The 23,108-nt window shown below is 45.0% G+C and overlaps 1 protein-coding gene and 1 long non-coding RNA gene across 2 annotated transcripts; one reads left to right on the top strand and one right to left on the bottom strand.

Moving 5' to 3' along the window:
* Nucleotides 1–8,170: 8,170 nt before the first annotated feature.
* SDHAF4 (succinate dehydrogenase complex assembly factor 4) lies at nucleotides 8,171–13,873 on the bottom strand. The gene is made up of 3 exons (XM_005280081.4): nucleotides 13,716–13,873; nucleotides 10,717–10,869; nucleotides 8,171–8,464 (listed from the first exon to the last, which is right to left on the bottom strand). Exons 1-3 carry the CDS (start codon nucleotides 13,747–13,749, stop codon nucleotides 8,355–8,357), a joined length of 297 nt encoding a protein of 98 aa, XP_005280138.3. The 5' UTR covers nucleotides 13,750–13,873; the 3' UTR covers nucleotides 8,171–8,354.
* On the top strand, nucleotides 12,176–21,632 carry LOC135982239 (uncharacterized). The gene is made up of 3 exons (XR_010599483.1): nucleotides 12,176–12,308; nucleotides 20,510–20,589; nucleotides 21,493–21,632. It is a non-coding gene; the product is annotated as an uncharacterized LOC135982239 (long non-coding RNA).
* Nucleotides 21,633–23,108: the final 1,476 nt, after the last annotated feature.

Genomic DNA, 23,108 nt, shown 5'->3' with positions numbered 1-23,108 from the left:
AGTTTGAGTTATCTGTCGCAGAGAGGCAGCTCTCATCTGAACTACGATAGATCCATCAATGGCTATATAGCTCAAGTGGAATAACTTGTATTAACCCTTTAGTAAAGACCAGCCCTGAGACATCAATTCCTATTTTAGCTCCTGTCACTCTGATCACTCAGGTGGTTATAAGAATGTAAAAATGGCTATACTGGGTCAGACTAATGGTCCATCTAGCCCAATATCCTGTCTTCTGACAGTGACCAATGCCAGATGCTTCAGAGGAACAGAACATTGCAATTATTGCATGACTCATCCCGTCATCCAGTGGATCTAGCAATCAGAGGCTAAGGGACACCCAGACCACAGGGTTGCATCCCTGACCATCTTAGCTAATAGCCACTGATGAACCAATCCTCTATAAACGTATCTAATTTCTTTGAAGCCAGTGAAGTCCAAAAACATAACAACATCCTCTGGCAATGAGCTCCACTCCATTGACTGTGCATTGTGTGAAGAAGTATTTCCTTTTGTTTGTTTTAATTTCACTATGTGATGCCTAGTTCTTGTATTAAGTAAAGGGGTAAAACAATACTTCCTTATTCACTTTCTCCATATAATTCATGATTTTATAGGCCTTTGTCATATCCCCCCCTTAGTCATCTCTTTTCCAAGCTGAATAGTGCCATTTTTTTAAAATCTCTCCCCATAGGGAAGCAGTTCCATTCCCCTAATAATTTTTGTTGCCTTTCTCTGTGCCTTTTCCATTTCTAATAGATCTTTTTTGAGATAGGATGACCAGAACTGCACTCAGTGGGCATACAATGGATTTATATAGTGGCATTATGATATTTACTGTCTTATCTATCCCTTTTGTACTGGTTCCTAATATTCTGTTCGCTTTTTTGACTGCTGCTGCACACTGAGTGGATGTTTTCAGAGAACTATCCACAATGACTAATTTTTTAAGGTCTCTTTCTTGAGTAGTAGCAGCTAATTTAGACTCCATCATTTTGTATATATTGTTGGGATGTTTTATAACGTGCATTACGTCGCACTTATCAAAACTGAATTTCATCTGCTGTTTTGTTGTCCGGTCACCCAGTTTTGTGAGATTCCTTTGTGACTCTTTGGACTTAACTATCTTGAGTAATTTTGTATCATCTGCAAACTTTGCCACCTCACTGTTTACCCCTTTTTGCAGATAATTTCCGAACATATTGAACAGCACTGGTCCCAGTACAGATCCTTGGGGGACACTCACTATTTCTCTCTCTCCATTCTCAAAACTGACTTTATTACTACCCTTTGTGTCCTATCCTTTAGCCAGTTACTGATCCATGAGAGGGCCTTCCCTCTTATCCTATCACATCTTACTTTGCTTAAGAGCTGCTGGTGAGGGGCCTTGTCAAAAGCTTTCTGAAAATCGAAGTACACTATATCCATTGGATCACTCTTGTCTACATGTTTGATGACCCCCTCAAAGACTTCTAACAGACTGGTGAGGCATGATTTCCCTTTGCAAAAGCCACGTTGACTCTTCCCCAACAAATCATGGTCATCTATGTGTCTGATAATTCTATTCTACGCTGTTGTTTCAACCAGTTTGCCTGGTCCTGAAGTTAGGCTTACTGGCCTGAAATTGCCAGGATCGCATCTGGAGCCTTTTTAAAAAAAATGGCATCACATTAGCTATCCTCAGTCATCTGGTACAGAAGCTGACTTCAGCGATAGGTTACCTACTAACTGTAATATTTCTGCAATTTCATTATTTGAGTTCCTTCAGAACTCTTGGATGAATATGAAGATGAGATTACACATCTTGTGTAGTAACGAGTTCTTCAAGATTTGTCCCCTGTGGGTGCTCTACTTCAGGACTGCATGTGTCCCATGCATCTTCAATCTGAGATTTTCATTAGCAGTGCTCAGTCAGCCTACACATGAGCCCTAAGCATCGTTGTGCCCCATACCAAGGCTATAGCTGGCCATATGGGTGAACCACCCTCAGTTCCTTCTCCACCACAAAGTCCCACAAAGGAAACAGAGCAAAACATGAGCAGGTAGTGGAGCTTGCATAGACACATCTCAAAGAACTCCAGTTACTGCACAAGGTGAGTAACTCCTCCTTCTTTGAGTAGTGTCCATATGAGCACTCCACTTCAGGTCACTATTGAACGGCACCCCCAGCTGGAAGGCGGAGCTTCAGAGCAGAGTCAAAACTGAAGACAAGATTGCTTCACAAGGACAGCATCTGATCTAGAAGACCACCACTTGTTTGGAAAAGGCATGTATGGAAATCCAAGATGCAGTCTTGCTAATCTCCATAATATGAACATGTTTGAGTCAGCACCATAGAGGTAGCAAGATAGCTCGCGGAATGGGCTAACACCCTAGGAGGAGGCTGTATATTGGCAGCTTTACAACAAGATATAATGTAACCAGAAATCCACCTAGAAAATCTCTGGGTGGAGACTGTGGACTCTTTAGACCTATCAGCAATTGATAGAAACAGTCTGGCCAACTTCCTAAATGGCTCTGTTCTGTCCAGATAAAAGGCTAATGCCTTCCTGATGTCCAAGATACATAAAGCAGTATCCTCTCTGGGTTGGTGTGGTTCTGGGGAAAAAACTGGGAGATGGATGACTTGGTTGATGTGAAATGCAGATGCGACTTTAGGTAAGAACTTAGCTTTCAGTGCCTCTGTAACAGAGTGAATACTCTGCTCCTTCTAATTAATTTATTCTTAAATCCACAAGTGCTGGAGCTTTTTTATAGTCATATCTAAATGCACAATACCATAACTGACTTCTAGTGCCTGGGAACTGCAATAGCACTTATTTCAGTAAAGTCATGTCACGCTGAGTTTTCACCAGAGTTTCTTCTGTTCCCAAGGGAAGAAAGGAATTATCCCATCTCTACCATAAGTAAACATGGAGATATGCTGAATTTTTCAAGGCAAACATATGGCCAAATTTGTTCATTCTTAATATGGCAAACATTCACTAGTCAGTTTTTGCAGGAGTAATAGAAATTAAGGTTATTAAGGTACAAATTAGTGTGCCCAATTTTACTGCCTGCTTCCTTTCGTACCTCATTACACTGCAACGAAAATCCGTAACTTATACTAGTCATACACCCTCTCCACCAATAGTAAGAGGTAAACAGGAAGCACTAATGTGCTCATGATAGCATGCAGTTTGAATTTCTTAAGTCTGTATCAGTTTGTATACAAACTATCAAATGAACAAAAGTGTTTTCATAGCAAGTTTCTTTTGAAACTGATAGATTTGTCACTGAAAATAAGCATTTCAGACCATCATTTGCACACAGGTAGAAGTACATTCTCATACTGCTCACTTACACTGAGGTGACATATTGTTGAAGAAAGCGCAAATAAAAATCAGTGTCTTCTAAATCATTCCTTGTCCCAAAAGAAAATAACTGTCTTGCTATATTCCTTTTACATTTCATGTTGCTCATATTCCTTTTCAAAATAAGAAATTTTGGTCCTTCAAGGAATAAAACCAAAGTATGTATTACATAAAAAGATACCAACAGTCTGTATAGTGGTGTATCTGTGATGACTTCATTGGTCACTTGACATGCAATTGCTAATCGACTCTGATGGCACCTGGCTGGGGGCACTGGCTTGTCCTTTCTCTGGGAGAAGCCTGTTTACCCACTCCCCAGACGTGTCTGCTAAACACATTTTAGTTCCACATTTCCTTCATATTTATATGGTCCTTGGGCATTTACCATGCACACACCACACAAGAATATTCATGATTAGTGTGTTATTAGTTTTCCAATGATATCTTACATGACACATCAGATATGACATTAATGAATTGGGGTTCACTGAACTTGTTGGGCCAGCTGAAACTCACGATCAGATAGCAGAGACCCTTGGCCTCTTGCAGTGGGATGCTGCTAGGGTCACAGATTTAAAATGAAAATGCTCCAGAACAGTGAAGAGCAGCTTTACATACCTTGTCAATAAAAGTAACCGTACAGTAATTCTTTTGCAAATATTGGCATCATATTAAAATTATGAAAAATAAGATAAAGTAGGCAAAAGAGTAGAAACAGATGTATTAATAAAGACAACGTACTGGAAAACAAAATGTATAACTCTCCTGCTATTTAATAGCAACAGATAAAGAACAAAACAGGAAAAGCTGATAGGAGATTCAACTGAAAAAGAATTAAAGGATTAGAATGTAATTAATTCCACTCAATACAGGTTTTATGGAAAACAGGTCTTTTCAAACAAACCTGATTTCATTATTTGATGATACTGCAGGTTTGGTTGATAAAGGTAATTGGTAGATGTAATCCACTTAGACTTTTGTAAGCCATTTGATTTTGTACTGCACAATATTCTGCTTAAAACATTAGCACTATACAATATCAAAGCATACATTAAATGAATTAACAACTGGATACCTGACAGATATCAAAAAGTAGTTGTCAACGAGGAATAACTGAATGGGGGTATTTCTAGTGGGACTCCACAGGGATTGGTACTGAGCCTGTTGCTATTTAACATTTTCACATGATCTAGAAAGTAAATATAAATCACTGATGATAAAATTTGTAGATGATATACTGTCAGTGTGGCACATAATGATGAGGACAGGGCAATCATATAGAGGGATCTGAATTTCATGGTAATCTGTGCCTATTCAAACAAAATGAGTTTTAATACAGTTAAATGCAAAAATCATACATCTAGGAACAAAGAATGCAAGCCATACCTACAGAATACAAGACAATATGCTGGAAAACAGCAACCCTGACAAGGATTTAGGAGTCTCAGTGGACAAGCAAGTGAACATGAGCTCACAGTGCAATGATGTGGCAAACAAGGCTAACACGATCCTTGGATATAAACAGGGGAGTAGTGAGCAGAGTAGTAGGGAGGTCCACATTTTACTAAGGATGAAGAATTGGAGAGGGTGCAGAAAAGAGCTACAAAAATTATTCAAGGACTGGAGAAAATGCCTTCCAGTGAGCTCAATCTGTTTATCTTATCGAAAAGAAATTGAGAGGCGACTTGATTACAGTGTCAAAGTACATTCATGGAGAGAAGATACTTGGTACTAATGGGCTGTTTAATCTAGCAGACAAAGGCATTACAAGAATCAATGGCTGACTGCTGAAACCAGACAAATTCAAACTAGAAATAAGGCACAAATTTATAATAGTGAGAGTGATTAACCATTGGAACAAACTACCAAAGGAAGTGATGGATTCTCCAACTCTCCATGTCATCAAATCAAAAACAGATGTCTGTCTGGAAGAGATACTTTATGCAAAATAGTTAAGTTTTACTGAAATCCAAGGTACTTGGTTCAATACAGGGGTAACTGGGTGAAAATTAACAGCCTGTGACATACAGGAAGTCAGACTAGATTATCTAATGGTCCCTTCTGGCCTTAAAATTTATGAATTTGTGAAAATAAACCTATTTTTCCCCAGACAGGATTTAACCAATTTTCAGGTAGTCACCTTTACTTATCCAACCAAAAAATACGCATACATGTCATTATATAAGCCACAGGAGATAACAGTTGTCTAAGCCTCATATTTGGCATTCCTAGATGGCTTTAAACTATAAATTCCAGTCCCAAGAGGGTCAACTCAGCCCTCCAACTCTCTGAGATTGATAAATTGAGCGTCATACAGTTTACTGTGTCAGTCTTTAAGAAAAAAATAAAAAACTGAGGTCCTGTATGCTTTGCACAAACAATTAAAAAAAAAACAAAACTCACGGCACTTTTCAAGAGTAGCGGTTTGGTCTGGTGCCCTTGATTAAAACTTCCCTTACCCCTTAGCTATTGTGCTGTATATCAATTAGATGTTGGCCTGTTCTCCATAAGTGGCTGCATTTCACTATATAGTGTTTCACAAATCGCGTGTGTGTGTCTCTCTCTCTCTATGTATATATACACACACCTCTACCCTGATATAATGCGACCCGATATAACACGAATTCGGATATAACGTGATAAAGCAGTGCTCGGGGGAGGGGGGCTGCGCACTCCGGCGGATCAAAGCAAGTTCGATATAACACAGTTTCACCTATAACACGGTAAGATTTTTTGGCTCCCGAGAACAGCGTTATATCGGGGTAGAGGTGTGTATATATCACACACAATTTGTGAAACATACTGATCTTTCAGCATGGAAGATACTATAAATATTAAATATTAGTACACTTAAGAGTTTTGGTTTTAAATATTTTTCAAGAAGATTATCACAACCATCATTTTCACATCACCAATCTTGCACTGAGGAGTGAAAATACTACTGAAGATTAGTGCACATGATGTAATTACCTGCTCCAAAAAGTTACTTTACAGCAATGTTGTTGCATGTTTGAATTTAATAACAATTTGAGATTGTCAAATAACTGTCTCAAATGAATATATAATTAAAGATAATTAAGCAAAGATTAATACAGCATTATACACAATACAGAAAGACATATTATATCACCCTCTGGAGATGGTGAAGAGAAGGTTGTTTGGTACCCTCCTCTGTACCTAGTAGAATGCTGAGTTTTCATTCCCGAACTAACTTTCTAACCCTCTTTGTCTGACACCCTGTAAAAAGAAAAACTCCTTTTTGGAGGGAAAATTGCTTTCCCATGATTAATTTCACTATGTGTTCTGTTGTTTACATTTTCATTTTACCTAATTACTTGGGGAATTTCTTTAGGTTACATGATTGATAAGCTAAAGGGAATTCTAAGCTAGTTATTATTACTGACAGCTGTGACAATCAGCAGTTATTAATGAATTAAAATAATTTTTCAACAGATCCTTATTTCATCCATTACAGAAAACATCTGCAATAACAAGTACCTCTTATAAATCACAGAACATAATTATATCATAGACACCCCTTCTCAATCATCCAGTCTTGTTTACAACATACTTCTATAGATACTTTGTATTAGTTTGAGGGTGTCTTTCCCCTAGATATTTGATTCCCACAGAATTGGAGGCACCAACAATATATGAGGTACAGCCAAATACTCAATCACATGAAATTCCTGAATACAGGTCACTAATAGGTTAAGAACCAACACTCTGGGCCTTAGAATTCAAACACACTCTTTGCTAATATATTAACGATTCTGGGAGAATAGTTAATATGCTACTACTGGGAGAATTCTGCACATCTGCAGACACACAGAATTCCTCTGTCTCGCATAGTTTTGTATTTTCCCACATAAAATCATTTTGCCTAAGAATTGCTGCAGTTCTGCCTTTTGCTCACCAGAGGCCGCTGTGGCACCAGAACAGCTGGCTGTATTCATGCCCCTGTTCTGGCACCACAGCAGCTTCTGGTGGGCAAAAGGCGGAACTGCAGCAATACTTAGGCAAAATGTATTTTATGTGGGAAAAAAAAAAAAAAAGTCTATGCCCACTGCTGCAGAATTCCCCCAGGAGTAGAAGTTCATCACAGCACCCTGCCTGCAGAGCCAGGTTAGGGCAGAGTGCGACACACAAGGCTGCTGGGGGTTCAGAATGGTTAGTGGGAGGGGCAGACTGGAGCATGGGCTCAAGAGCTAGTGGGATGACAGTGTTGAGCCTGGGGAGGGGGGCTGCAGAGACCCATGGGGTTGGGGATGCAGGGACAGGGACAGATGTGCCTCACTGAATAGGAGAGGCTTGAGGTCAGCCAGGCTCTGCATGGGGGAGGCTTCCCAAATCCCTAACAATTCCCCCCCCCCCCAAAAAAAAACCCTCCCACCCTCACCCAACAAGTTCACTCCTAGGCTCCTTCCCTCTCCCTCAGCTCCTCCGTTACCCCTGATTCCCCCAACCCTTTGCACTGCTTCAGACAGGAGCACGAAATACAGTTCTATATTGTAATTAAGTGAATTACACGAAGTTCAGTATTAATATGCCTAGTAAGGAATCTATTTGTAAAAAAAAAAAAAATTACCAGAATCTTTTTTTTTTGGTCTGTATTGTTACAAACATATTTACTGACAGATATTTTGAAATAAATTACCAAAATAACTGAAACTGGCACGATTACACTGTGTTATTTTGACAAATAAAATATTCAGAATTTTCAAATATTGTGTGCAGAATTTTTAATTTTTTGGTGCAGAATTTCCCCAGGAGTAATACGCAAATGAATTTAATATATAAGTAAAAGAGGACTAAAAAGGTTAATATTGACTAACAATGTTTATTTGCAGAAAACATTCCTCAGGATATTCCTCAAATACATGTTGGAAAAAAGAAGCTCCATTTAAAAATTAAAAGGAACAATTAGGTGAAATTTCTCTATCTACAGTAAATTCTTTAAACAAGTATCAAACATACTATTAGCAATATAGATACATTTGTGCATTAAAAATCTATACAACGTCCTTTTCTCTCCCAATCTCCATAACGAGTAGGTTCAGGGCCTTTGGGTCCACCCTTTTCCTTTGTAGCAGGATTGATGTCATCTGGAAATTCTAAAACAATATGGAAACTTAAGAGGCTGGATAGCCATCTGCCTTGGATGGTTTAGACACAACAATTCCTGCATTTTGGCAGGGGGTTAGACTAGATGACCCTTGCGGTCCCTTCCAACTCTATGATTCTATGATTAAAAGACCAATAAAGTTGGCAGATATAGCACAAAGGTAAAAATTCACAGTGTAACATGGTTGCATCCATTTATAACAAAAGACTGATCTTGATTTAAAAAAATAAATTTAGGTTAATGCAATAGCAATTTCAGGGAGCTTAGGGTTAAAAATCTTGGCCACAATTATCAAATATAAGTATCTACAGTCAGGAACCTAATACCATAATTAGGCACCTTAATAAAAGTGACCTGACATTAAAAGATACTGAGCATCCACAACTACCACTGAATTCAAAATGAGAATTTACTTCATTGAATAGGAGCTGCATGTGCTCCGACAATCAGTCCACTTTTCACTTTTGCTTAGGTCCCTAATTTTAAGCACCCATATCTGAAAATTTTGGCCAAGATTCATTCTGTCTGTATTTCTTTCTTTTCTTTTTTTTTGTGAGAATGGAAAGACATCTCGCTTTACATAAAAATAACTGAGTTTTCATAGAAGTAATAATTTCTATCAGAAATTGTATGTGGATTGCTATTGCTTTTATGAAGAAGGCACCAGGTACTATGACAGTGGGCAGAAGCATAAATCCCTAAACCAGACAGATAAGCTAAAAAATTAGAAATACATCTTTAACTCAAATATATTTAAATGTGCCTCATCGTGTTGCCTTGTTCAGCATATACATGGATTTTTAAACGTCAATACACCTTTACCCGATATAACACTGTTCTCGGGAGCCAAAAAAGCTTACCGTGTTATAGGTGAACCCATGTTATATCGAACTTGCTTTGATCCGCTGCGGTGTGCAGCCCCCCCCCCCCCTCTCCCACGAGCACTGCTTTACCGCGTTATATCTGAATTCGTGTTATATCGGGTTGCGTTATATCGGGGTAGAGGTGTATTTGCATATGATTCTGGCATGGGTAGCAGAAGCACAAATGCTTCATCTCTATTTAAGATGAAGCTATAAAACTTATCAAAATATCTAAGCAGCAGCAGAATCTCAAGAGACTCCTCAGTGGTAGTGACACAACAGCAGTGGATAGTGAATGGCTAATTTAAGTCCTCATTTGCTATCTGGTTAACAGCCAGCATAGAAGAACTGAGCTGTTGGCCTTCTAACTGATGATTGTTGCAGTGTCAACAGCAGTAAGACCAGGCACAGGGAAAATTAAAACTCAAGGATTTTTCTGGCTTAGCCCTAAAACATAAAACCTCCAAACATGAACAAAACAAATAATTATGGATTTGTTAAATTAATATCAGTGGTGGCATTTACTTCTTTTGGGGGTAAAAGGATACAAGACAGAATCAGAATTAAGCATTTCTCTCTGCTTACCCGCTCTCTCCAAATCTGAATAAATCCTGATGGTAATCACAGTCCAATACTGCTCACAGCCTCAGCCACTCCTCTCTTATTTTTTAAATCATTTACATAGCAGTATAAATGTTTATGGTATTTACAGACATTTAAAAAAAGCCATGCACTAGACAGCTTAAAAGTAAATTAAATAGAATTCGTGCCTTATAATCAGACTAAGAGATAGACAACAAAATGCAACTGATCATGGTGCAATGGATGAGTGTGGCTACAGATGAAACATGCTATATGAGTTTAAAGTAACTACCTGTTTTAGGCCAAGCGGAATGGCTCCTAGAAATGCATGTGTACACTTATATAGTTCATACTTATTTTCTTGTGATTTATAGCAATGGTAACACTCTAAGGCCCCAATCCTGCAAGGATTTCCACGTGGAATCCCACTGAAATCAAGTGCAAGGGGCTTTACAGGACCAATGCCTAAAGCAGCAATTTGTATATTAAAAGGAGTTGGTGCTCTGATGCTTTTGTTTTACTACCACTACATACAGCTCAGTCATAGAATTTAAGGCCAGAAGGAATCACCAGATCATCTATTCCCACCTCCCAGTGCACTATAAAATAGACTAAAATGGTATTTAATGCCAGCTATGAACATATATAGCATGTTTCAGAGTTCTCCTATGTAACGCCTGATCCCGAGAAGTGCTGAGCATCCACAACTCACGTAAGATTTGCAGGCACTCAGCATCTCTCTGGATCAGGCCTTTAATTAGTACTTTTTTTCCTTTTTAGAAAAACCATGACTTACTTTCCAGTGGTTCTCTCTCTCTATTGGACTCCTCTGGTTCATCAAGACGACCTACTGGTAATTTTGATTTTTTAGGGGATTTCTGTATAGGTTCAGACTTTCCTTCCACATTAGAACTAGTTCTCCTCAAAGAGCAGCACAGCAGAGCTGGCCCTATCAAATAAATGCACATTAACATGTAAGTTTGTTAAAATGTAACAGTTTTATGCTGAATAACTGCATCAACCAGTGTTTAAAAATCCTCATAAACTCACTCAACTCCATCTACTAGAGAATGAAGCATTCATTCTGGGCAGGAGCACAAAAATATTTGTTTAATATTCAATGTGCAGAAAGTCCTAAGACATCAGTGTACATTCTTAATTTTAGAACCAGATACTGAAAGAAACAGTGTTCTAGTATATATCTTGGTTCTCAAACTTGATAAGGTTATAAACCACTTGAAGCATCCTGTCTTATATTTCAGAGTCAAGATAATAAGTATTCTGGCATGTTCTAATTCATATATTTCCCCCCAGGAGTGGGCTTCAACTTCCTCCCAGCAGCCTCTTGATTTCTGGGGGGGTGATCTACTCCCAATAGCTAGCAGGAGTCTGCATCCCGAGTTAGAGCTAAACAGCAAGTCTTAATGGCTGGTGCTGGGACACTGTGCAGCCCCTTGCTACAGCAGCAAAGCAATTCCAACCAAAGTCTTCAGTGAGGAAACAGACACAATCTGAGGAGATCTGAATTCAATCTAAATTATATAATCAACATGTACATACAAAATTAAAAGAAAAATATAGATTTTCTCAGAAAGCCCCATCAATATTTAAAAAGTGAAACTGGGAAAACATCTGGCAAGAGCCCCACTTTAATCACAGTCAAGCCATTTGTGAAAACCTGTCAGTTCGTCAAATCACAGCGCTATAAACATATAGCTCAACACATGTACAAAGCAGAATGTTTGCAATGAGCTGTCATTTAAAAAAATCCAGTAGATACCTAGGTACGTTTGGAGATCGTTCTGGTTATGGAAGAATATGAACACTTTTAAAAAGGTAGAAGACAGGAGAGAGTTTAAAAAACAAAGGGAAATCCTTCCTCAAGGAAACGTCCATGATATAAGATGACCAATACAAGGTAGAAAAAGCAGTATGTTTACAGAGCAAAAGAGAAAGCAAGGGGACAAATCCTTTTAACTAAGGTTACCATATGTCTGGATTTCCCTGGACATGCCTGGCTTTTTGGTACTCAAATCCCCGTCTGGGGGGAATTTTCAAAAAGCCGAACATGTCCGGGAAAAAAGAGAGGCACAAGCCAGGGTCCGCCCGGCCCCAGCACGACCTGCTGGGTCCACAGCGCAGCCCAGCCGCCCCGGCTACATTGTAGCGAGCTGGGGGGGGGGGGGTGGGTGCAGCCGCAGAAGGCGGCAGAGAGGCCGCGGCTGCCCCCGCAGGCCGGGCGGATCGCGCGCCCCAGCCGAGCCCGCAGGACCACGGGGAGGCCGGGCCCAGCCAGCGGCTCGGGCTTCCCTCATGGGCGGGGACCCCCCCCCAGCCACTGGGGAACCCTTCCTGCAGCCCCGGCACCGCGGGAGCGGTTTCCAGCAGGTAATGTGCTCGGCGGCGGCAGGAAGGAGGCTGCGGCACGGGGCAGGGAGTGCGGCGTGTGCCGGGGCTGCAGGGTCCCACACCGCCCCAGTTGCCGCTGAGCGTCCAAAGCCCCCGCCAGGCAGAGGCTGCCGGGTGAGCAGGGGAGCAGGGCAGGCAGGGTGCGCAGAGGCTGCAGGGCGAGGAGGAGCAGGGTAGGCAGGGGCACAGAGGCTGCAGCGGCAGGGGGGCACAGGGCAGGGCAGGCATGGGGGCACAGAGGCTGCAGGGGCAGCGGGTGCAGGGCGAGTGGGGAGCAGGAGTCACAGAGGCTGCAGGGGCAGGGGGTGCAGGAGCTGCAGGGCGAGTGGGGAGCAGGGGTCACAGAGGCTGCAGGGGCAGGGGGTGCAGGAGCTGCAGGGCGAGTGGGGAGCAGGGGTCACAGAGGCTGCAGCGGCAGGGGGGCACAGGGCAGGGCAGGCATGGGGGCACAGAGGCTGCAGGGGCAGCGGGTGCAGGGCGAGTGGGGAGCAGGAGTCACAGAGGCTGCAGGGGCAGGGGGTGCAGGAGCTGCAGGACGAGTGGGGAGCAGGGGTCACAGAGGCTGCAGGGGCAGGGGGTGCAGGAGCTGCAGGGCGAGTGGGGAGCAGGGGTCACAGAGGCTGCAGGGCAAGGGGGGTGCAGAGGCTGCAGGGCGAGTGGGGAGCAAGGAAGCACTTAGAACCCCCCAAACCAAGATCAGAGCAGGAGGGAGGAGGGGGAATGCAGGGTGCTCAGAGGAGGGGGCAGAGACTTTGGGGAAGGGCCTGGAATGGGGGCGGGGAAGGGCCAGGGGTGGGGAAAGGGCGGAGTTGGAGCAGGGCCAGGGCCCCCATAGAGTGTCCTCTTTTTTCAGTGTTGAAATATGGTAACCCTACTTTTAACTCCCCTCTGCCCTAACTCCACAGACATCTCCCTGATGCTGGGCCTAGTGGTGACCTCCAAAGTAATTAAATTTAGATCAAAATACCATGCTTGGTGCCCAATGTGTTGCTAAGCTGTAAAAAGGGCCGCAAACTCAGGGGCTGCAGCAGAGGGAGCTGCCTAATGCAGCTCCTGGCCAGAGCTTCTCCCCCAAAGGGGGGTTTTCGGCCTGGACCCGTCTCGCTGGTCACTGCCCAGTGGGGACGGGGGCCGCAGCCTGACTACGATGCAGCCGGTGGAGGCCAACCCCAACAGCAGCGACTTCACCAGCTACGCCGGCGTAGGAGCCGCCTGTACCTGGCCCCCAGAGCCCCAGGCAGCAGGCCCAAGCCACACAGCTGCAGCGGCCCGCAGCAAGGGCCCAGGGCGCGTCCCCCGCGGGGGCCCGGCCCTTGAACACGGCGCCCGGAGCGGCGCATCGGGCAGCCCAAGCCGGCCCGGCCCCACCCGACCCTGGCCGCTTACTCGTCGCTCGGCCCAACAGCAGCCGCAGAGCCATGCCGCGCCGAGCTGCGGAGGACGCTAGGCAGGCAGGGGCGAGGGCCGGCCTGAGTCTGCGCGGCAGCCGCCCCCTCACCGCGCCTGGGAAGCGGCGCCGGGCCACGCTGCGGGTGGGGGCAGGGCTGGGGGAGCAGCGCAGGGCGGGACAGCCGCAGACCTGCCACATTCCCGCCAGCCCGGGTCTTCGCGCGCCCCAAATTCTCCCTGTTCCTCCCTCCGGCCCGGGAGGCGGGTGATGCGTGTCGGGGAGTCTCAGGAAGGTCGCGACCCTGCCGCTGTTCCCCGCCCGATTCACGGCTCTCCCCAGAAATAGGGGTGCGGGGCTCACGGCTGGATGCCCAGCAGCAGGGGAGCGCTGCAAAGTAGCTCTAGCAAAGCGGTATTTACAGCACATTTCTCATAAACCAGTGTGTGATCCCCTTCACTGTTCGCATTAATAACAAAGCGTGTTGAAGTTTCCGATGCAGAAGGGATTCAGGACCAGGCCAGAACTATCCACTTCAACATCACAAATCCCTCAGCTACTCCACTCAGGGAGAGGTGCTTCAGAAATACTTGTAAACGGGCCCCGCTCTCCCGTATTAGGGCCCTCACTGAAAATAGTGGAAAAACCTATTCCGTGCGGTAAGTGCAAGACATGCTTCTAGAATGAAGAGGAGTCAAGAGGAATACAGGTGGCACCACTCAAACAGAAAAATTGTTACAGTCTGCCCCCTTCCCCTATGGGGAAAATAAAAGTCTGGAGAATTTAGGTAGAGGAACACACAAAAGCACAGTCAAGAAGTTAAAGCTCCTGTTGTCCCCTTGTCTACAAACAGAATGTACCACTCTTCAGTAAATCTGCATGACTCTCTTCTATCCACACTCAAATTTAAGTGTCTTATATTGATTTAGCTTAAGTCAATCCCTGATCAGAGTAAGTGAAATCAATATAAAGCATGCTTAAATCAGCTTGAGAAAGTGTTCACACAATAAGACTCAAGTGGTTTAACTGCATCCATTTCTAAAAACAATTTACATTAATTAAATTAAACTTTTGTGGGTACATACAGCCTAAGCTATTGTAGGCAAAAGAAAAAAAGAATCATGTAGGAAGTATTACAAAACACTGACCATTCTTGCTAATACATTCATTTTTTCAAGCCCATAAGGATAAAATAATACTGTAGGATCAATTATAGAACAATTTTTTCACTTAAAAATTAGTTGAGGCATGAAAAGCCAGGTTTGGTGTATTCTGCAAACACAGAATTTACTTCTTGAGCCTGTAAGTGTGGATATAACACTGAAAACATGAATTGAATGTAACTGATGAAGTGATATCTTTCTGAGGCTGCAGAGTCTTGAAACAAAAGTTCTGAGATGTGTGAACTGCCCCAATTATCTCAATCAGGGCCCTGTGAACTCTGCAATTCCACAACCAGTTGACATTTTTCCAAGAAGCTACAGAATCCAACCATTTTACTATAGAATTTGCCATTTGCTGCAGCTAAGTGTCTGACATTCTATTTTCTGCTTCCCTGCACCAAAAGAACATGCCTGCCATCATCCAGTGGTTTTTGTTGCAATATATAAAGGGCCCTTTGTTTTTGGTTTTTATTTATTTTTTTTCTGGGAATTTATCAGAGTTTATTACTACAACAAAAAATAGGTGAAAATCAGTGGAAAAAACGATTCATTTTTTGGGGTAACTATTGGGGTTTATTTTGGTGAATGGAAGGACCAGGGGGAAAAGTATTGAGTAGATTAATGTTTTGATGAATGGAATTCAATGTGGTTTGCTGCAGAACTAAAACAGAACTCAAAACACAATGGCACCCGTGAGTTTAAAAAAACACTCCAGTCCCCAAGTAAAACTTTTAATTTGAATAGTTTACTGTTGTAGACTTAGTACTATTAGCTTATAAATATTTACATTTAATAATCTGGTCACATAGAATCACAGAATGTCAGGGTTGGAAGGGACCTCAGTAGGTCATCTAGTCCAACCCCCTGCTCAAAGCATGCCCAATCCCCAGACAGATTTTTACCCCAGTTCCCTAAATGGGACCCTTAAGGATTGAACTCACAACCCTGGGTTTAGTAGGCCAATGCTCAAACCAGTGAGCTATCCCTCCCCCGATTGCCCCATTACTTTAGGGTCACTCATTTAGAGAAACTGCTGAGCTCCAGTTCATTTGCAAATTTGACACCATCAGATCAGGATTAAACAAAGACTGTGAATGGCTATCCAACTACAGAAACAGTTTCTCCTCCCTTGGTGTTCACACCTCAACTGCTAGCAGAGCACCTCACCCTCCCTGATTGAACTAACCTTGTTATCTCCACACTGATATATACCTGCCTCTGGAGATTTCCATTACTTGCATCTGAAGAAGTGAGGTTCTTACCCATGAAAGCTTTTGCTCCCAGTACTTCTGTTAGTCTCAAAGGTGCCACAGGACCCTCTGTTGCTTTTTACAGATTCAGACTAACACGGCTACCCCTCTGATACCTGATCATTTATTAGGGTTACTCTTCTGGGGGGCGCAGGGGGAGGGGGTTTTGGTAATTCTATCACTGTACTGCTTGTGTCACTTGTGTTCTCACATGGAGCTCTACTCCCTTCTGCAAGTTCCCTCCCAATGGAGCTATCCTGCAGGGTTCCCAAGGGCTGGGTTCTTCCAGTCCTAGAATCAGATGAACACACACATTAATAGAGCGCGACTGAGAGGACCAGGTTAATCAGCACTCCTAAGCTGACCCCTCGTATGTCCCTGGACTCAGTAGGCTGGGTTGAGCAGCACTTCCAAGCTGTCATCCTCATATGCCATGGGCACTGCACCGGAATAGAGTATGCCTGAGCATGCTAGGTCGAGCAGCACTTTCAAGCTCCCAGTCTTATATTCCCCTGGACTCATCAGGCTGGGTCGAGCAGCACTTCCAAGCTGCCACCCTCATATGCCCCAGGTTCAGTACATCCCTATCCCCACTTCATGTTACAATTGTTCGGGTAGTAACCCAAAGGATTTTTGGGCGCTGCAGGGATCTTTAGCTTAGGTACGAGGAACGTTGCTGCAGATAGAGAGAGAGAGAGAGAAAGAAAGAAAGAAGCAACTAGCTTACCCATGAAAGTTATTTATTGCCAGGTAATAACCATACAAGGGGAGCCAAACAAACAAAACAGATTTAATATTCTAACTTAAGTTTGATTACAAAAGTCAGGTTTAGAAAACTATAACTGATCACACAAGTCAAAGTCAGAAGGCTGTTCCAAGAGAGAGAGCTGGGTTCTCACCACTCTGTGAAGCTTGAATCAATCGGGGTTCCCAGGTGGTGGTGGTGGTCGCTGAGGGTCCAAAGTGCTAGAGACAGGCATAGCCCCCAGCAGGATCAGTCAGGAGAAGATGAAGTCCCAATGGAACTGATGCAGTTTTTGGATCCAGACATCAGAGCACTTACTTGAGCATGGGTAGGGGTTTTTGTAAAGAAAGAACAATGGTTCAAGAGAGAACACTAGATTTGTTTATGGGTAAACTGATGGCTCAAGGGAATATACCAAAGTTGTTTTGTTCAGGCTAGACAATAGGAACTGATCATTCCTGGCTATGGGCGGTGTTTCTTCCAGGGAGTTCACAATGCAATTAGGCAGCTTCAGTATTTTGGATACCAATAAAGGATTTATTACTATAATTGGTCTGATAACTACTGAGCTGGGTGTGTGGAGGCGTGGGTTCATTAACATCTGGAGCAGAGATCCCCCATCAAACCTTCCTGGCTTTTCTGGTCTCAGAGTTCAGTGCAGTTTTTGCCTTGGAATCTCTGTTCTCCATTCTGCATGCTAATAGAGATGCCTCCCTGTCCCATCTTTAATGCAAATGAGGCTAGGGGAGTTTCCTTAATTGTGTCATCCTTTTTTGGAGGGGTTTAGGTTTGTCTTCCACTGCCTTTTAATTGCTTTTTGTAAGTCTTTCTTCTGATCAGCTTTGGTTCAAGCAGAGGCTGGATGGTGGTGGTGGGGAAGGTCTTTCGTGAGTCAGACAGGCTGGACACTGCGCCCTGGTTCCCTAAGAACACAAATTAATCCTTTTCTCCTGTTTTTGTTTTTTAAAAACTTTCAAATATTTCCTTTTGTTCTGAAACATATTCTGATACAGATTTTCATTTTCTTCCTATTTTAGTGTGTCAAATCTTTAAACCATTATCTGCTGACAGCTTGAAATATGTATATGGTAGGCGTGATAGTCATCAGTATGTTCAGATGTGCACACTTCAGAGCTTGTGTGTGTGCCTGTTTGTTTACTGTGTGTATCTTCTAGATTAATACCTAACCTTACTTCAACAGGCAGTTTTGCATATACACGCAGACTAATGTATTACCGTAATACATATATATCATGCAATGTATTGTATTTGCCAAATAAGACAAGTTAATTTTATATACTTGACTGATACAAATATAGGGTGAAAATTGGAAAAAAACAACTAATACTTTTTGTAAAACCCAGAATTTTTTCAGTAAAAATAGGTTTAAACTGAAAATGGAGGGACTTAAAAATGTAGTAATTTCTGCTGCAGAATTTGGTCCCATTGTTTTGGCTATGAACAGCAGAGATATGAAGATGAGCTGAAGGTAGGGACTGAAAAAGAAAGTCAAAAGCCCTCTTTTCCATTGCCAAAAAGGCGGAAGGTGAATAGTGTGTGAAGACATCAGTTCCAGAAGGAGAGTGGGTGAAGACATCAGTTCCAGAAGGAGAGTGGGTGAAAAAATCCCCCTTCACTCATAGAAAAAGACAGGTACCTTTTTGTAACTGTTGCCCTTCGAGATATGTTGCTCACGTCCATTCCAATGTAGATGTTTGTGCTCGCCACATGCACTGGTGCCGGAAGTTTTTCCCTCAGTGGTATCTGTAAGGGACCGAAGCTGGCGCCCTCTGGAGTGGCGTGCGTATGCAACAGTATAAGAGGCGCCACTGGCTTCCCCCCCCCAGTTCCTTCTTTCCTGAAACTTCGAAAATGAGGAAAGAGGGTGGGTCATGGAACATGTGCACTGAAGACCACATCGCAGCCCTGCATATATCCTGGATAGAGACATGCGTCAGAAAGGTAGTGGACCTCGTCTCTCTAGAATACCGTATACAGGGGCTCCGTAGTGAGGGCTTTAATCTCGAAGACATGCCTCACTGAGGTAATCGCTACAAGGAATGGAACCTCCCATGGACAGGTGGGAAAGGGAACAAGAAGCTATGGGCTCAAAGGGAAGACCCGTGAGCCTGGAGAGGACTAGGCTGAGGTCCCATTGGGGAACCACATCCCAGATCGGCAGAAAGAACTTTTCAAGGCCTTTCAGGAACCTGATCAACATCTCATGTGAGAATACCAATTTACCCTGGACACAAGGACAGAAGGCCAATACGGCTGCCAAGTGCACCTTGACTGAAGAGAAGGCAAGGCCCTGGTGCTTTAAGTGAAGCAAGTAAACCAGGATGGACTGCAGAGACGACTGGATCGGGGAGATATTGCCCTCCGATGCCCAGCAGGAGAAACTCTTCCACTTTGCCAGGTAACTCGCTCTGGTGGAGGGCTTTTTGCTTTCCAAGAGAACCTGCTGTACCTGACTAAAGCAGGCCTGTTCCTCTGGATTCAGCCACACAGCATCCATGCTGTAGGGTGGAGAGAGGCAAAGTTTGGGCTCAGAAGCTGACCATGATCCTGTGAGAGTAGGTCCAGGTGGCTGGGAAGTGGCCACGGGGCTGCCACAGCCAGGTCCCAATGCTGGCGAAGCCATGCTGGGGTGATCATGACTCATGCCTTGTCCCTCTTGATTTTTGAGAGGACTTTGCTGATGAGTGGAATTGGCGGGAAGGCGTACATCAGGTCCCGACCATGACAGGAGAAAAGTATTGGAAAGTGAGCCTCTGCCGGGGCCTTGGAGAGAGCAGAACTGATGACATTTTCTGTTCTGTCTGGTGGTGAACAAGTCCACTTGGGGAGTCCCCCACTTCTGTAAGAGCCTCAGACACCCTCCGAATGGAGTGACCACTTGTGGTGAGAGAAGGATCTGCTGAGGTGATCCGCCAGCATGTTATGGATGCCGGGGAGGTGCAAGGCTTCCAGGTGGATTGCATGCTGAATAAAAAAGTCCCACAGACAGAGGACCTCCTGGCATACAGCTGATGAAAGCGCTTCCCCAGGCCTGTTGACATAGAACATAGAGGCCGTGTTGTCCGTCAACACCTGCACCACCCGACTGGACAGCTGGGGAAGGAAGACAGCACAGGCTAGATGAATGGCCCTAAGCTCCCTGATGTTTATAAGTAATGCAAGTTCCTCTCAAGGCCATAACCTCTGAGTCTGCAGGGTACCAAATTATGCTCCCCAACTGAGGTCAGATGCATCCAAAACCAGGGAGACCGTGGGTCACGGACTTGCAAATGGCACTCCTTCCAACAGCAACATCCACCACTGCAGAGAGGTAAGTACCCTTGGAGGGATCGTGATGAGCTTGTCCAGGTGATGTCTAGACTGACACCAGCCACATTTGGAGGGGGGCAGCCTGTGTCTTGCTTGGTGGATAACATATGTACATGCTGCCATGTTACCCAATAATTTGAGACAGACTCAAGCCACGGTGAGTGTTGATGCTGGCAATGAGATCAGACATTGCCCTGAACCTGACCTCTGGCAGAAATGCTCTGGCTCGGGTAGAGTTGAGTACCACTCCAATAAACTCTATATCCTTTGGACAGGAATTAATGTTGATTTTTGTTTATCAGCAGGCCCAGAGCTTGACAAGTGGCTTGCAGCATCTTGATGCTGCACTGGACCTGGACCAGCCCTTGATGAGCCAGTCATCGAGGTAGGGGTAAATCTGGATATCCCGACACCTGAGGTAGGCTGCCACTACCAACATGCATTTCATAAACACTCTTGGCGTTGTTGCTAGGCCAAAGGGGAGCACCACAAATTGGTAATGGGTGATCCTAGCTACAAAACATAGGAACTGTCTGTGACCGTGGAATATAGATATGTGAAAGTAAGCATCTTTCAAATTGAGGGCAGCTTATTAGTCTACCGGATCCAGGGAAGGAAAGATGGAGGCCAGAGAGACCATGCGGAACTTCAACTTCCTGAGATACTTGTTGAGGTTCCACAGATCGAGGATGGAGCATAGACCTCTCTTGGCCTTTGGGATTAAAAAAATAGCAGGAGTAAAACCCTTTCCCCCTTAAATGCAGTGGAACTCCCTCCACAGCTCCCATTTGCAGAAGGCCCTGTAGCTCCTGAGCAAGCAGATGCTCCTGAGAAGAGTCCCTGAAGAGGGACAGGGACAGGGGGGAGGATAGAAATAAACTGGAGGGTATATCCCCTTGCTACTGTGCTGAGGACCCATCGGTCCGATATAACGGCCCAGGCAGGGAGGAAGGGGAACAGGCGGTTGTAAAATAATAGGGGAGCAGGATCCAAGACACAGGCTGGAAGATCGTCTTTGAGCGCACCCTCAAAATGCCTGCTTACCACCTGGTTGGTTATGGGTGGAGCTCGAGTGAGCAAAGCATGCCGGTTGATGGCCTTACTGGCACTTATAGCCTGTGCCCTTTTTGCAGAAGGGCTCTGATCAAGGATGGCTCTTGAACCTGTAGGTTTGCTATGGCTTAAACCGCTTCCTTGTTGGCCCCGGCGTGTACAGGCCTAGGCAGTGCAAGCTAGCCATTGAGTCTTTCAGGCCATGCAATTTACTGTCTGTTTGCTTGGAAAACAGTGCCAGGCCATCAAATGGGAAGTCCTGGATGGATTGTTGAACCTCCATCGAAAGGCCCGACGACTGCAACCAGGACGGCCCACCTCATCGAAATGGCCGAAGCCATAAGTCTGGGCCGCAGAGTCGGCTGCATCTGAGGCTGCTTGGAGGGCTGCCCTGCCTTCACCGAGAATAGCCAGGAATTCCTTCCTTGGTTCCTCTAGGAGCGAGTCTGAGAATTTAGTCATGGACTGCCAGATATTACAATCATAACAGCCAAGCAAGGTCTGATGGTTGGCCACTCTCAGCTGGATGTAGAATAAATTTTCTACCAAAAAGAGATAGAGCCTCTTTGCCTTCTTGTTCTTAGGCGTAGATCCCGATTGGCCCTGTCTATTGTGCTCATTGGCTGCTGACACAACGAGTGAGCTTGGGGCAGGGTGGGTATGAAGATACTCATACCCCTTAGCGGGGACATAGTATTTTCTTTCTGCCCACTTGGAGATGGGGGGTACCGAGGAAAATGTCTGCCACAGGGCCTTTGTAATTTTCACCACTCCATAGTGCACTGCAATGCCACCCTAGAGGGGGCTGCTGCACTAGGGCTCCTTGGCTTCCAGCCCCAGGTTTGAGGCAACCCTCTTCAGGAGCTCCTGGTGGGCCATGGCATCATCCAGAAGAACTGGGTGAGAGGGCTCCACTATTACCTCATCAGGAGAAGATGAGGAGGAGGCAGATACAGGTGGGTCTGCCAATTCCGCCGCATCTGCTGTGGGAGCCTCAGCTGAGGCTGGCTGGTCCTGGGGAACCTGCTCTGACTCTGCGTCCAAGTCAGGGGGTCGGCAAGAGAACGTCGCCGATCATTTGTTGGATGCCCCTGAGGCCAACCTATGCCCTAGCGACGGGTGGGGATATCCCCAAGGGTTCCAGAGTTGCTGGGGGCAGGCCAGTGGCCCTGGGACCAGACTGCCACTGGTGGCCCATCAGGGAATGCCAATGCCCCCGATGGGAAGCCCTGGCCTGCGGGTAGTGTCGCCTCCTTGCTGTCGGGAGCCTGAGGAGGGGAAGACTTGTCTGGGGGACCAGGTCGGTGCCAAGGCTGCCTGTTTACCCCAATCCCATCGGCTCTGGCTGCGGACCTCTGTTGAGGACCTGTACGAGAGTGATGGCTCTCAGTGCTGCAATCCCGGTGACCGCTGGCAGCGTTCAGCAAATTGGCGATGGTACCCCGGCAATCTACGCCTCATGCTTAGCAAGCAGTGCTACTCTGTAGAGCGGGAGTGAGAAGACTGACATATCATAGACCATCCATCGATGCGCCCATGGTGAACTGTACTGGCAAGCCGGTGACCTGTGATGGGGCTCCAGGGATCAGCGTCTTGACCCTCCGGAGCGGTGCCATGAGCTGAGAGAGCAGCTTGGGCACTCCTGGCACCAGGGCTCTGGGGACTGGTGCCGTGCCTCTACGCCAGCCCACTGGTGATTGACGCCTAGAGTCTGATGAATGTTGCCTTGAGTCCGGGGACTGACGCCGAAAATTCTGGCAGACAAGCTGACCCGTGTCTCGGGGCTGGTGGCACTGTTCAGGCGAGCGCTGATGGGGTAACCCCTGCAGCGAGGAGCGGTGCTGCACTGAT

This window comes from Chrysemys picta, chromosome 3 (assembly GCF_011386835.1).
Source record: "Chrysemys picta bellii isolate R12L10 chromosome 3, ASM1138683v2, whole genome shotgun sequence".
Lineage (NCBI taxonomy): Eukaryota > Metazoa > Chordata > Testudines > Emydidae > Chrysemys > Chrysemys picta.
Note: the sequence above shows the minus strand (reverse complement) of the source record. Positions and strands in the feature narration are given on the sequence as shown.

What these genes read in the sequence shown, in the direction of transcription:
- SDHAF4 (XM_005280081.4), bottom strand. Translation starts at nt 13,749, where the DNA reads ATGGCTCTGCGGCTGCTGTTGGGCCGAGCGACGA. An exon ending in GCTGTTGGGCCGAGCGACGA is followed by an intron (nt 10,870 to 13,715) that starts GTAAGCGGCCAG and finishes TTTATTTGATAG; the next exon opens with GGCCAGCTCTGCTGTGCTGC. An exon ending in AGAGAGAGAACCACTGGAAA is followed by an intron (nt 8,465 to 10,716) that starts GTAAGTCATGGT and finishes ATATTGTTTTAG; the next exon opens with AATTTCCAGATGACATCAAT.